We start from the raw sequence: 13,047 nt of genomic DNA, 5'->3' as shown, positions 1-13,047 counted from the left end.
ACCCTAAAATTCACATCATTTTTCTCATTTAAGCACTTTTATTCAAACACTCAACTGCTTATTTATAAAAATAACCTTCAGCAATTTAAAATTCTAAAAACACTTTATACATAAAAATTATTTTTTTAAGCCCATTCAAACAGGCTCATTGTCTCAGGGAGGAGACCATAAGATTAATATGAGTTCAATCCTTAGCCACATTGAACTCGTAACCGCTTTTGTTTCTTCCTCTTATCATCCCATTCATGAGTCATGACCCAATCCCTCCCTTTTCTGGAATTTAAACTCAATTTATTACCTTATAAATTGACTCGTGTCCGTTGTAATTTTTATATTACCAAACTACCCCTGACTTCCTCACACTGGTCATGCTTTGCAACTTGCAAGATTTCATGCATTTGACAACAGAATGTCTTATTTGGTAAATATAGCATAACATCCTCAAATAGGGCGTTTTGGCTCACCCTGTTAGGATTATAAAATTAAAAAAAATTGGCACTCTGTCCAACACCTATTGCCTCTGTATAAATCCAAATTTATGTTCCTCCCCCATTCTCTCACACATCTCCTTTTTCACCTCACATATTAGAATTTTGAAATGGTGATTTTATTGGTGTTCTCAAATTGGGGATAGCTGGTGTAAAGATTCAATTTTTGATCTGTCTGAGTAAGCAAAAAAAAAGAGGAATATTTTTTTTAATTATTCTTTTTAGTCTGCAATTGCTGTGTCAGTCTTTGGAGTACAACACACATGGAACATGGTTGATAATTCAAGAAAGGAGAAAAGGTTAAAGTGTGGTTTGCCTTAGTTAGCTTTGCTTTTTTTGAGTTTTGTTTTTAGAAGAGGAGAAGGAGAAAAAAATCAAATCAAAAAATGGGTTGCTGGTATTCAAGATTAGAGAGAGAAGAGTTGGTTTCAAGATGCAAAGCTCGAAAGAGATATATGAAACAGTTGATAAAATCAAGACAGGCTTTTTCTGCTTCTCATTCAATGTACTTACGTTCGTTGAGGAATACTGGCTCTGCTTTGCTTCAGTTTGCCGCCGGAGAAACTGATCTCCACCTCCAAAACCACCACCTTCCACCACTTCCGCCGTCGCCACCGCGGAGACTCACCACCCCTCACCCACCGCCGCCGCCACCCCCTCCACCACCACCGATGAGTCCCACATCCTGGACAACCTCCACCACCACATCCTCTGCCCTTCCACCACCACCGCCGCCGCCTCCACCTCCTCCTCCGGCGGCATCAAATTGGGATTTCTGGGACCCGTTTGTGCCTCCTCCGTCATCTTCGAGGTCAGTCACGGAGGAAGAATGGGACGAGACAACGATTACGTCGGAGGCGGCCGTCACCACCACTGTTGGAGCGGCTAGCGTGGCGGCTCCACCGTCGGCGGTGAGCCAATTTTCTAAAGAGACCACCTCTACAAGTGAGCTGGCGGTGGTGGTCTCTACTAAAAGCAAAGACTTAGTGGAAATCATCAAAGAACTCGATGAGTACTTTCTTAATGCCGCTGATGCAGGTGGACAACTCTCATTGCTTTTGGAAGTTCCCAATTGTGCTTTTTCCGAACAAAGATCTTCAGGTATGTAACTAATGTACACATGTAACTGCACAAGGTACAACCTGCTTACCCCAAAATATGTTAAAATTGGTTCTTGGGGTGTTTGTAGATAAGTTGATGAGTCCATTTTCATGGTCATTTGGTGGAAGTTCAAGATGGAATGGGATTGGAAGATTTTGTGATGATCCAATGAACAAATCCATCAATGGGGCAAATGGTACCAAAGCAGCTTCCCACTGTTCCACAGTGGAAAGATTATATGCTTGGGAGAAAAAACTCTATCTTGAGGTCAAGGTAAATTAACTTTTAGAGACTGTGTCCTAACCCAATTATATATTTTTTTTATGAATTATTTGGTTGTGATTTGTAGCATGCTGAGGCATTGAAGTTGGAGCATGAGAAAAGGGGAGGTCAGGCAAGGAAACTAGAGATGAAGAGAGCTGATTATGTGAAGACAGAGAAAGCCAAGAAGGAAGTAGAAAAGTTGGAATCACAAATGATGGTTGCTGCACAAGCTATTGAAACTACATCAGCTGAAATCATCAAATTAAGGGAGTCAGAGCTTTACCCACAGCTTGTTGAACTAGTCAAAGGGTTAGTCCTACTCACCTGTTCATTGTAGAAAAAAAAATCAATTTTATATTATTTTGGCTGTGCAGAATGTTTACAATTTTGAGGGGTCAAAGTCAGCTCTAGCAATTTTGTACAAAAAAGCAACGAATGACTCTCCGTACACAATAGGAAACTTTTGACTCCTTTAACTGATTCGGTCCATGTCTTTGATTTGCCCTTTTTGCTACCTAAAAATATACGAAAGCAGCATATAACAGTCTGCTCTACTGTTAAAAAATCGTGAAAAGACTTCAATTAATTTTTTTCTTATCGTTTCAAGATTGGATTTTTATTCTTAGGAGTGGGACTGCCCTTCCATTCCCTGGGATATTTATCTTTTAAATCTGGCAGATTGACTCTTTCAAGATTTTAATCATCATTCCTAATAAGATTAGTAACCTATAGTATTAGCGAATGGTTTAGAGTTGCTAGTATTAATTGGGTCATAATAGCTGCCTTTTGCTTTTTATGTCAAGATGCAGGAAGAACTCTTTACTTCTTTATTTTTTTGGGGGGGGTGGAACTCTCTTTAAGAGTGGGACTTTCATTTACTAAGAGCTGCCTTTTAAATTTTTCAAAGTGGTCAATAGTTGACTGAAATTAAGGTTACCCTCTTATCTTTGGGTGGGGGTATGTTTTGGAGGTGGGGGTCAAAATAGCTAGAAACAAGGGCCCACTATCCTCAGTTGCAAAGTAAACACTGGCAATATTAATAGCAAGATTTTGGCACTGGGATAAAGTTAATGAAATTCAATGTTGCTCCTTTGTATCTCATGGGACAATCTTTAATTTTCATAAATAATTAATGTACAAACTAGCAGCTTGTAAGGGAAACAAGTTTTCAAGTTTCAGCAAAAAGGATAATATTGCAAGAATCATTTGAACTTTTCCTTCTCTATTTTGTCTCCTTATTGTTTGTGGTTTACAGGTTGATGTACATGTGGAGAAGCATGTATGAGTGCCATCACGTTCAAACGCATATAGTGCAGCAGCTGAAGTATCTCAATACTGTGCCATCAACTTATCCTACCTCTGAGCTTCATCGACAATCAACACTACAACTTGAGCTTGAACTGGAACAATGGCACCTATCTTTTTGCAACCTAGTGAAATCTCACCGGGATTATATTCAGTCCCTTACCGGCTGGCTCCGACTTAGTCTCTTCCAACTTGGCAACAACCCTGTACATAAGACCAACCAGGACAATGCAGTTTACACCCTCTGTGAAGAGTGGCATCTTGCAGTCAACAATGCTCCAGATAAAGTAGCATCAGAAGGAATCAACAGTTTACTAACTGTTATCCATGCCATTGTGGTGCAGCAATCAGAAGAGCTCAAGCAAAAGAAGAAGTCAGAGATGGCATTTAAAGATCTTGACAAGAGCTCTTCTGAGCTTCGGTCATTAGAATCCAAGTATGGCCCCTATTCTATACCTGATTCCTCTAGCAGGAGCAAGAACCCTGTGACCGAGAAACGAGCTAAGGTGGATGCAATAAGAGCAAAAGCTGAGGACGAGAAGGCCAAGTATGACAAAGCGGTGAGTGTAACAAGGGCAATGACGTTGAACAATCTACAGATGGGTTTGCCACATGTTTTTCAGGCTGTGACGGGTTTTGCCAATGTGTGGACACATGCATTTGAGTCGGTATATAATCAAGCTAAAAATACTGATCAGGTGAATGAAATGAAGAGGATTTTACCTTGAGATACAGAGCGCTTCATTGTGGTCCAGTCAGCCAGCAGGAAAAATGTATATATGTGTTCTTGAATTTCCCCCTACTGGTTTCCCAGTATGTGCTATAATTTATTGGGGAACTTAGAAATGCAGATTTTCTTAAGAGTGAACAAAAGAGTTGATTACAGTTTATAAGCGATCATCGACTGTATTAAAGGATGTTAAGATTTTTGAAGTATGTTTTAGATTTGCTCGGAAAACTGTTACTAGTGTTTTCCATTTGGATTAGATGTTGGGAAAAATAGTTTTGTGAAAGTTGTAGTTTTCTGCGTTGTTTTCAATCGTGTACTCACTAGTTTCACTTGTTACTTTCGAGTTTTAAATGAGTGCGTGTGCGAGGCGTGGTAATTTCTTCTCCAGTTTTCCCTTTACTGCAGGTCATTCACCAGCGTTGGGATTACAATGCATCCTCGTACAAGTCAAATTGGATTAGATTGGAATAATGCGGTTTGGGGAGGGAAGGATCGGGATAATGAGATTTAGGGAGGGTCAGGTAGAGAGAGGTGGTTTTAAAAAGTGTGTTGCCTTTAATAAACAAGTTAGATTTATCTTCTCAGAATAAATAAATAAACAACTTATATTTGTTTTAACTACAAGAAAGTGGAGTGAACGTATTCTGAACTTCTTGTAACTACACAGGTTCACGAAACAAACAAATTTGTGAGATTTATCATTTTTGCTCGTTTCCCAGTTTGTGAGGTTATTTGAAATATACACTGGAGAATGGTTAAAGTGCATAAATGATTGAATAGATAGAAGATAAAACTAATAATTATCCTTTCGGTGAGATTATCTTTTTTTTCTTTCATGGAATAACTTTTGTATCAAAACAAATTTCAGATACAATTCTTCAATGCCAGCTGAGATAGTAACAAAACAGTATTTTATGTCAACATCTGTTCCACAGGGGAGTCTGATGCTAAGCGCACCAGGAAGAACAAATGAGACTTTAAATTATAATGTCCTATGCCATACTTGATTAAAACGTGCCTCCCAGGAAACGTGAAATATTTCGAAAGAATTATCTACTAGCTCTGATCAAGCAGTAACCTAGTTTTCCTTAATTGAGCGTCTTCACTTTATTGTAAAGTGATAGGTCAGTAAACTTTTGTTGAATATTCCTCAAACTACAAAACAAAGGTCTTCCGTCACAAATCCTGCACTGTCCAAAATATTAGTTCAATTAGTATGAACTTAGCTGTATGTTTCCTCTGGAAAATTTACATAATTTCAGCCATGTACATAATTTACAGTTGAAAAAGACCCCGCGTGTACCATATATTGATACACTGCTTCAAACTACCAATCTTCTATCTCATCGTCTGACAAATCCAGCTTATTCTCATGCAAACAGGCGCTATCTGAGTCATATTCAACCATGTTGTCTGCTTGGAAACCTTCAGATACTCTGCATCCAAGCCATTTTAAGGAAGGCCTAAACTCGGTTGCCATAACTATCTGATTTGATATGGTTAGGCTATTATACAAGTCACCCCTCTGACTAAACATTTGACACTGCAAGCAAATCAACTTAGTTAGGATGAAATCAAAATCCAAAATCAGTGGACAACATGAGGTCGTTTGGTTTGAAGACAAATAATGCAGTGTAGTAAAGTAGGGATTATGTCATGTTGGATGTTTAGTTTGATACTATTACAATGTATTGTTTAAAATATATGTCTACATTTTTGAACCAAAAAAAGGTCTGTTTTAATATTATGAGGATTAATTTTGTCATTTTGATGTTCTTAATCCATGTATTACTATACCCGCATTCTTATTCTACAATCTACATTATATCCCACATAAAATATTATATAGATTCCCACATACGTAAGTATGTATTGGTTACAAGGAAAACAAGAATAGCAACCAAACATTACAGAAAAATAATGTTGGATTTTATGTGGAGACAATCTCCTACAGCACCAACTAAAGGATCACTAGGAAATTAAAGTAGTGCACTAGTGCTTCCGAAACAACTACTTTAGTGGAGAACACTATGTTTCGGGGCTGGATCCAGATAAATCCATGTTATAAGAAGCTATGTGAGCAAGATCAAGAGCAAAGTGCAGAGAACGTGACAGCAAGAAGCTTACCTTATTGCGGCGTGATGATTGTTCAACCTCCCACAGTTTGGGACGTCGAATAGCATGCCACCTGATTTCTCACGGGAATTTGTAAGAAATTATTTTCAGGTACTTTATATAACAAAAACATAACGAAGCAGGTAATGTCTTTATACCTGGAAGGCACTGGATGAGCATTCCCAAATAATACTCCTCTGGCAGCAACTGAAGCGGCAGCTGACTGTATGATGTTCTCAGCTCCAAAGTCTCTAGATAGATGTCCATTAAGTGAAGAGAGAAGAAAATCTGCATCGCTTAAATATGATGCCACAAGCCACGCATCATCTATTGCTTCTTCACTCAGAAAGTCTAAAACTGCAACAAAATTGAAAATCAATAATTAAATAAGACAAACACAAGGATCATTATCAAATGCATCAGCTAAGTTTCTAGAGAAGTAATTCTGCAGAAAAAGCGCTACATAATTTTTACTTGAACAAAAGAAACAGTATTTCTCCTCTAATCTAGGAAACCGGAAAGAAGATTAAAAAAAAATACTCTGTCAACATTTAGTTTGCCAGTGAAATTCACCACAAAGGCAAATGAAAAACAATTCACCACAAAGGCAAATGAAAAACTAAGAAGACCAGAAGAAGTTCATACTATTGGGACTTAGTCTGAATCTAGTGTTGTTTGAATAGCCCAAAAACATAGCAGGTCGAATATGATCCAGAAATAGCATTATGCCACAGAATGGCAGATTTTGGTGCTTGAACAAAAAAGTTGTTACCCTGAGTCAAGCATCCCCGCCATTGAAGTTCATTCCAAAAGAACATGCAAAAATCAAAGATCAGACCAGATAAGTTGGAAAGCACATCCAACTTAAGAAAGAAATCTACCATTTTCATGCAGAAAATCAGAAAGAGTCGTCGCTTGCCCATGTGCTTGACAAAGAATAACTTCTGGAGCATCCATTTTCAGAGGAAATCTCACAAAGTTTTCCTTCAGAAGGAATGCGTCTCTATCTACAAGAAAATGAGTTTGTATCAGAGGCTTTGCCAAAAACAGTTCTCTCAATTATTCAGTTTCATTCACTTGGCAGAGAATTATCTTACTTCCAAAAGGGCAAAAGATAATCAAAGAAGAGCGGTAGCTTTGTAACAGAAAAAAACTCACATTTAACGTGTAAGTTCATACCTATGGCAGTAATTTACACAAGATGAAAAGGTTAATCTTCTATTATTCCAATTACCATCACTTGGGAGACTACTCCTTGGATAATCACCAATGCTCATATCATTCATTCTTAAATAATGTTCATTATTACATCTCAGGGAATCTGCTTAACAACTTTATTTGAACAGTGTCTACAAGCAATGAAACCACATTTAGCAATTGAAAAACTCTTCGAAGATACAGTATAGCATATGTGGTTCATAAATAGTAAACCAAGATTGCAAGATTAGACCATTCGAACAGATGCTAAGATATGCATTCCCCATTAGGAACTAGGAAGCATTACTTGCAAAGATGGAGTAATTTTTCGCTAACTGTAAAAGAGGTGCGGAAGCACCAAGTTACTAAGTTCTGTAAGCACTTGCAACTCACTGTATCCTGAAAATGAAGTTTAGTCAGATATACCTGATGCAATTGTGTGCTCACTTTCTCTTTTGTTGTGTAGAAATTTGCCTAATGCATGGAATAGAGAGAGGGTTTCATCTTTTCCGAATGGCAAACAAAACACATCATCCAAATAACTAACACTATCCAGTCTTTCTTTTGACGATAGAATAGGCCTTCTATGTGGTTTAAGACAGAGATACTGCAGAGAATTAATTGCATGTCTGATATCACCTCCACTCGCTTTGGCTATTAGATCAATCGAATCAGCACCAACTTCACGCTGCTCCTTTCTGCATATAGTTGTAAGTGTTTTCTTGATTGAATTGACAGTGACAGGGTTGAAGTTGACCTGAAAACCATGAACTCAACTAAAAACAAGTTTACATACCCTTATAACTTAGAATTTAAGTTGACATTCCCCTGGTGTTTTACACACACAGAAAGAGAGAGAGAGAGAGAGAGAGAGCGCTATTTGGCCTGCAGGCTGTGGGTGGTGTTGGCGTGTTGCAGGTCAAATTGCTTAAAATTAGCCAAGGAAGCTGCTTTATCGTGTTTTCATACTCATAGGGGGGGGGGGGTTGACATTTGATTCAAGATAAGCAGATGAAAAGAATTCAAAATCCAAAGTAAGTCTGTCAAGGAACGCAACCTTACAGGCACCAGCACTATGAAGGGATACAAGGAGTTCTTCCCAGCAGCGTGTGCTAAAGTCTGCAGAGTCATCCTTGTCATAGTTGGTGATCACTATGGCTGTTGGAATGCGGACTAATTGCACAAGTAGGGTCAAACACCTTTGAAGCCTTCCATATGCAGCTCTTACATTTACCACAGGAAGATCATCCACTAAGAGTATGACTGAAGCCTGTGATCCCTTCAATGTTGGAGAAGTTAATCCATACTTTCTCACCCTCTCAACAAAACCTTCAAACTCATCTAGTTTTGACATGTATTTTAACCCTAGATCAACATTTAAAAAAATGAAATGATTATATGAAGAAACCAATTTTCTGAACAAGCACCCGAGAGCTTGGAGCAGCTCCGTCTTCCATTAATTCAAACATGAATACGTACCTGAATTAGAATTATGCAAATGTTCTGGCCAAACTGTTGGAGTAGGTGTGGTCCACTCCCATATTGTGACACCAAGATGCGAAGCAATAGCATGGATAGTCGCCTAGAAGATGACAAGCACCCAATGATCATGCAAGGTTTACAGACCTCGAAGGAGTAAGACAAGTTTCAAACATGGCACTCCTGATTCAGAATTCTTAAATAAACTAAATTGCCCCATTCACTTGTGTTTAGATTAAATAAAAGAGTGAAGGAAACAGTGACATACAGTTTTTCCAATACCAGAAGGTCCAGCAACAAGAAGAACATTACTATGACCATCCTGCATCCAGCAGAAGAAAAATCTCAGTTCCGATGATGTAAAGTCTGAATATTGCAGAAAAGACTTGTCATGTCAAAAACACTGTAAAAAGATGTGCACCTGGAAAGATCAAACCCTCAAAATTACGGATGCTAAATGTCAGACCAGGAAGAAGTCACCATTACTACTATCATACAACAATTTCCTGGATCAAACTTTCTTCCTTTTAGCACCATAACTAGTTATCATTTCCACTTACACATCTAAACAATGACCAGGGCAAGCGCAAACTTTTCTCGGATCAAGCCAGCCAAACTATGATACAAAATTTATTCCAGATATGCTAAAAAACAAAGCATGGTAACCAAGACACACCTGACAACCACAAACTGTTGTAAAATCCCAATTATATCCCGCACCCCCATGGATCTCCAGGCAACACGTTGCAAACAGGGAAACAAGAAAAAGAGACTTTATTCTGAGCTTATGTATGCTTAATGTTCCACTCAACCTTCATTACAAGACAAGGTTCCCCAGCAAAGCAACAATAAGTAATTATTTCCAATATCTTAAAATGCGATTTTAAGAACACTACCAAAGAATAAGAAACAATGAACTTCTTTAAGATTTTAAGGAAAAGGAAGATAGAAATGCACTATTCACTCGGTTGAACCAGGAATTACTGACCATGTCTTGTCACAATATTAGAAGTCTAAGAAAAGAAAGAAACTAATAAGGCTTTTAAAACATTCTTAATTAAGTACCGTTGCAGCTTTTAGTCTTTCTTCAAACCATGTTTTCACTTCTTCGACCTGCAAAATCAAGCACAGGAAACATTCATTAAACCTTCACGTCTGAGAAGATTTAAGAGAAAAACATACAGATCTTTACCTTCTTCTTTTGAACTGCAAGCTCTTCCAGGAAATGAGGCTTATGTTTGTCGATCCACATGTCATTGTTGCTTTGAAGACCTGATTCAGTCTCATACAATTTAGTCTTTTGGCAATGATGATAACTGAAGATGAAGAGGTTGGGAGGACTGTTAAAATAAATACATTGATGGAGAAGACAGAGGCTGGCAATCAAAACAACACAAAATCAGGAGGAGTTGCAGGAGAAATCACTGCAAATCATGCCAACAAGCATTCCCAACTGAATTATCAACAGGAACAGGAAGTTTAAAGACCTTGCATACTTAGATGATACTTGAGTCATGGTTCGGCTCCAACATTTCAACATGTGAAAACCATATCAGACACCGTAAAGGTGAAGTAGAAATAAAACACAGAGTAAAAAATATTTCTAAACCGGGCATCTTAGGTAGTGCTTCCATTTGAGGTCATACTGTTAAGTTCACAGACCATAGCATCATGAGCAAGAGTACAATATCACGACTGAAGCTTTCACTGCAAACCTAATGAATGCAGGCTGCAAAACGAAATGATAAAACTAGGACGTCCAACTTCAGCAGAACATTTTAATGAGACCAAGAAGTGATAACATGGATGTATAAGAAAGGTGCAAACGTTGCTAAATGTTTTGATATGTAAATAAGGGTTAGCCTATGACAAACTAACATTCATACTGACAAAGATAATGTCACCCACACGGTCAGAAGCCTTCATAATACGGAGAGGCAAAACCAAATCCCAGTTCATTGTTGACATCAATACAGATAAACACTAAAACAAAATCTTTTGAAACTAGCATACCAGCAGATACCTTGATGCCTGTGAAATCATCATCAAACTCCTCACAAAACCGTTTCATCTGCAATCAGTTAAACCATATGTCATTAATGGTCGGAGGTACTCAAAAGCAAAAAGTAGCAGAACAGTGAGTATCCCAGAAACAACAGAAAATATAGCTAATGAACCACCAAGAAGATCAGTTTACTCGAGACATGAGAACTTAATCCATAAAGCAAATATCACCCAAGGTTCTTAATTAAGACTGTTGAATAAATATATTCCGTAAAGCCCAGGACTTTTTTACTTATGCTTGCATAGGTTCAAGGTATATTTGTAACCAACTCCTATAACTTCTCCAGGTAACATACATTCTTTCACCTCTATGAAACAAGATATTAGGGGGAGAAGTTTGTTCTATAGTTGTTAAGCATAGCAACTGAGGCTATTTATGTTTGTTCCTCTTCATGTGAACTCAATGTGGAGCCCTTCTTAAGCATCCATAGATTGAAGGTAAACTATATTTTGATAAGGGGCCATTTGGTTGGCTGGATGAGTAAAGATATTCCAGCATACAATTTTGCATAAGTAATACAATGTTCGTTTTGGTCAAATAAGAAAAATTGATCTCCACATAATTAATGCAATGTTTGCTTGGCCGCACAAGAAGAAATAATTTCCACATAACTAATGTAGTGTTTTATTGGAAGTATTAAACCCAACATAACTTCTCAGGGAATCCATATATTATTTATGGAAGATAGAATGTGTATTAACAATAGGTGAACAAAACTATCCATAACGAAAATGTTATTAAAGTACCTATCACTAGTATGTTAACCAAATGACCCTATAGGTTAAAAAAAATCTGCATAAAGGTTCATTCATGATGATTTGCCACAATCAGACAGCAAGAAGCAAAAAGGCCGTGTGGAATATTAACCTGATAATCCTATCTTAAAGTTACTAGCCTCAATAAAACTCTCAATTTTGCAATTCAACCTTTACCCATCAATCTTTATCAGTGTCTCAATCAGTTCAGCTATCAATGTGATAAGAGTAGTTCACAATTTTGAACTATAGACAAGAGGGGGACTAAAAAATCTTAGTTGGTGGTACATAATAGCACTGCGCCTACTACTCATTTGTTCAAAATGAGATTGAACGTAACACAAACATATAAGTAATTTTTAACTTATATATGCATAGATCAAACGGAAAGCAATGGATGCAACCGCACCAATTGCCACTACTTTACATCTGCCGCTGGTATAGATCAAACTTGTTCTCCCGTTTATACAACGAACGTTCACTCAAATGCAAAAGCATAGTCATAAAAAAAGTAGTCCTATTTACTAAACAATGCTATAATTAAGTCCAACGAATCCTATGTTTTACCTCATCGAAAACACTACCCTCTTTAGATGGGCGTGGACATGATGCCGAAAGTATCGCCGTTTTAGCCCTTTTAGGGTTCTTCCTCGGAACAGACTCCGATTCCGATTTCGCTTTCGATTTCGTGTGGGTGAAATTCGACTTCACTGAAAAGTCTTCATCGTCATCGGACGATGAAATTACAATGGCCACGTTCCTCTTGGCTTTCTTCATTACCACAGGAACGGTTATCAATGTTCTTCTCAAAATAACGAGAACTTTGAAGAGTTTCAAAAGCAGGGAAATTGCGCGATTACGGTGGGGATGAAACGAGAATAAGATTATTGAACCCTAGATAATATATTAAGCCAACTGCAGACAGCAATGGCCAACTTTTCCAGTAGAAATGGTTGTTTTCGAAAGCAAAAAACGGCGGGTGTTTTTCAGAGCAATACCCGCAAGCGTAGACGAGAAGCTGATGCCCGCGTTCTATATAAAACTAAAGGGGCATTTCGGAGATAATGACAATGGTCTTTTATGTTTGATGCTGAGTGCATATTAAGTCCGTTAAATATACTTTTGAGTAAATTTTGGTCCTTTTTAAGTTTGTGAGAAGCGAGCATTCTTTTTATTTTTGTTAAATATTTAATGTAAAAGGTCAAAAATGCCCTTGAACTATTGAAATAGTATAAAAATATCTTTCATTCATCTATTGGGCTTAAAATACTATTAACATCCACCTTTAGGTCAAAAATAACCTTTTCTTTAATATAAAAGGGCATGGAGGGCATTTTTATACCATTTTCAATAGTTTAATGGCATTTTAGGCCCTTTTTCGTAGTTAAAATTCTGTTAAATAAATTTTAATTTATAATTAATTTTAAATAATTAAATTATAACTAATAGATGGTCACCACGTGTTTAAATAATTATTCAATTTATTTAGTTAAAATTCTGTTAAATAAATTTTGATTTATAATTAATTTTAAATAATTAAATTATAAC

At 37.3% G+C, this 13,047-nt stretch overlaps 2 protein-coding genes across 5 annotated transcripts; one reads left to right on the top strand and one right to left on the bottom strand.

The window, feature by feature from the left end:
* The first annotated feature begins 241 nt into the window (after positions 1 to 241).
* LOC129872240 (protein ALTERED PHOSPHATE STARVATION RESPONSE 1) lies at positions 242 to 4,197 on the top strand. Its single transcript, XM_055947157.1, has 4 exons — positions 242 to 1,589; positions 1,678 to 1,862; positions 1,939 to 2,162; positions 3,109 to 4,197. The coding sequence occupies exons 1-4, from the start codon at positions 875 to 877 to the stop codon at positions 3,884 to 3,886; spliced, it is 1,902 nt and encodes a 633-aa protein (XP_055803132.1). The 5' UTR covers positions 242 to 874; the 3' UTR covers positions 3,887 to 4,197.
* Positions 4,198 to 5,013: 816 nt separating this feature from the next.
* Positions 5,014 to 12,565, bottom strand: LOC129872241 (cell cycle checkpoint protein RAD17). Of its 4 annotated transcripts, none has more exons than XM_055947159.1 (13): positions 12,067 to 12,565; positions 10,693 to 10,750; positions 9,872 to 9,951; positions 9,745 to 9,792; positions 8,948 to 9,001; positions 8,680 to 8,782; positions 8,258 to 8,565; positions 7,627 to 7,957; positions 6,885 to 7,010; positions 6,162 to 6,360; positions 6,016 to 6,076; positions 5,192 to 5,431; positions 5,014 to 5,078 (listed from the first exon to the last, which is right to left on the bottom strand). In XM_055947159.1, the coding sequence occupies exons 1-12, from the start codon at positions 12,274 to 12,276 to the stop codon at positions 5,216 to 5,218; spliced, it is 1,794 nt and encodes a 597-aa protein (XP_055803134.1). In that variant the 5' UTR covers positions 12,277 to 12,565; the 3' UTR covers positions 5,014 to 5,078; positions 5,192 to 5,215. The 4 variants fall into 4 exon arrangements, with proteins under 4 accessions (XP_055803134.1, XP_055803135.1, XP_055803133.1 ...); XM_055947160.1 differs by having other exon boundaries at positions 5,014 to 5,073; XM_055947158.1 differs by having other exon boundaries at positions 5,014 to 5,431.
* Positions 12,566 to 13,047: the final 482 nt, after the last annotated feature.

This window comes from Solanum dulcamara, chromosome 11, assembly GCF_947179165.1.
Source record: "Solanum dulcamara chromosome 11, daSolDulc1.2, whole genome shotgun sequence".
Taxonomy (NCBI): Eukaryota; Viridiplantae; Streptophyta; class Magnoliopsida; order Solanales; family Solanaceae; genus Solanum; species Solanum dulcamara.
This window is presented reverse-complemented; position numbering and strand designations above follow the sequence as displayed.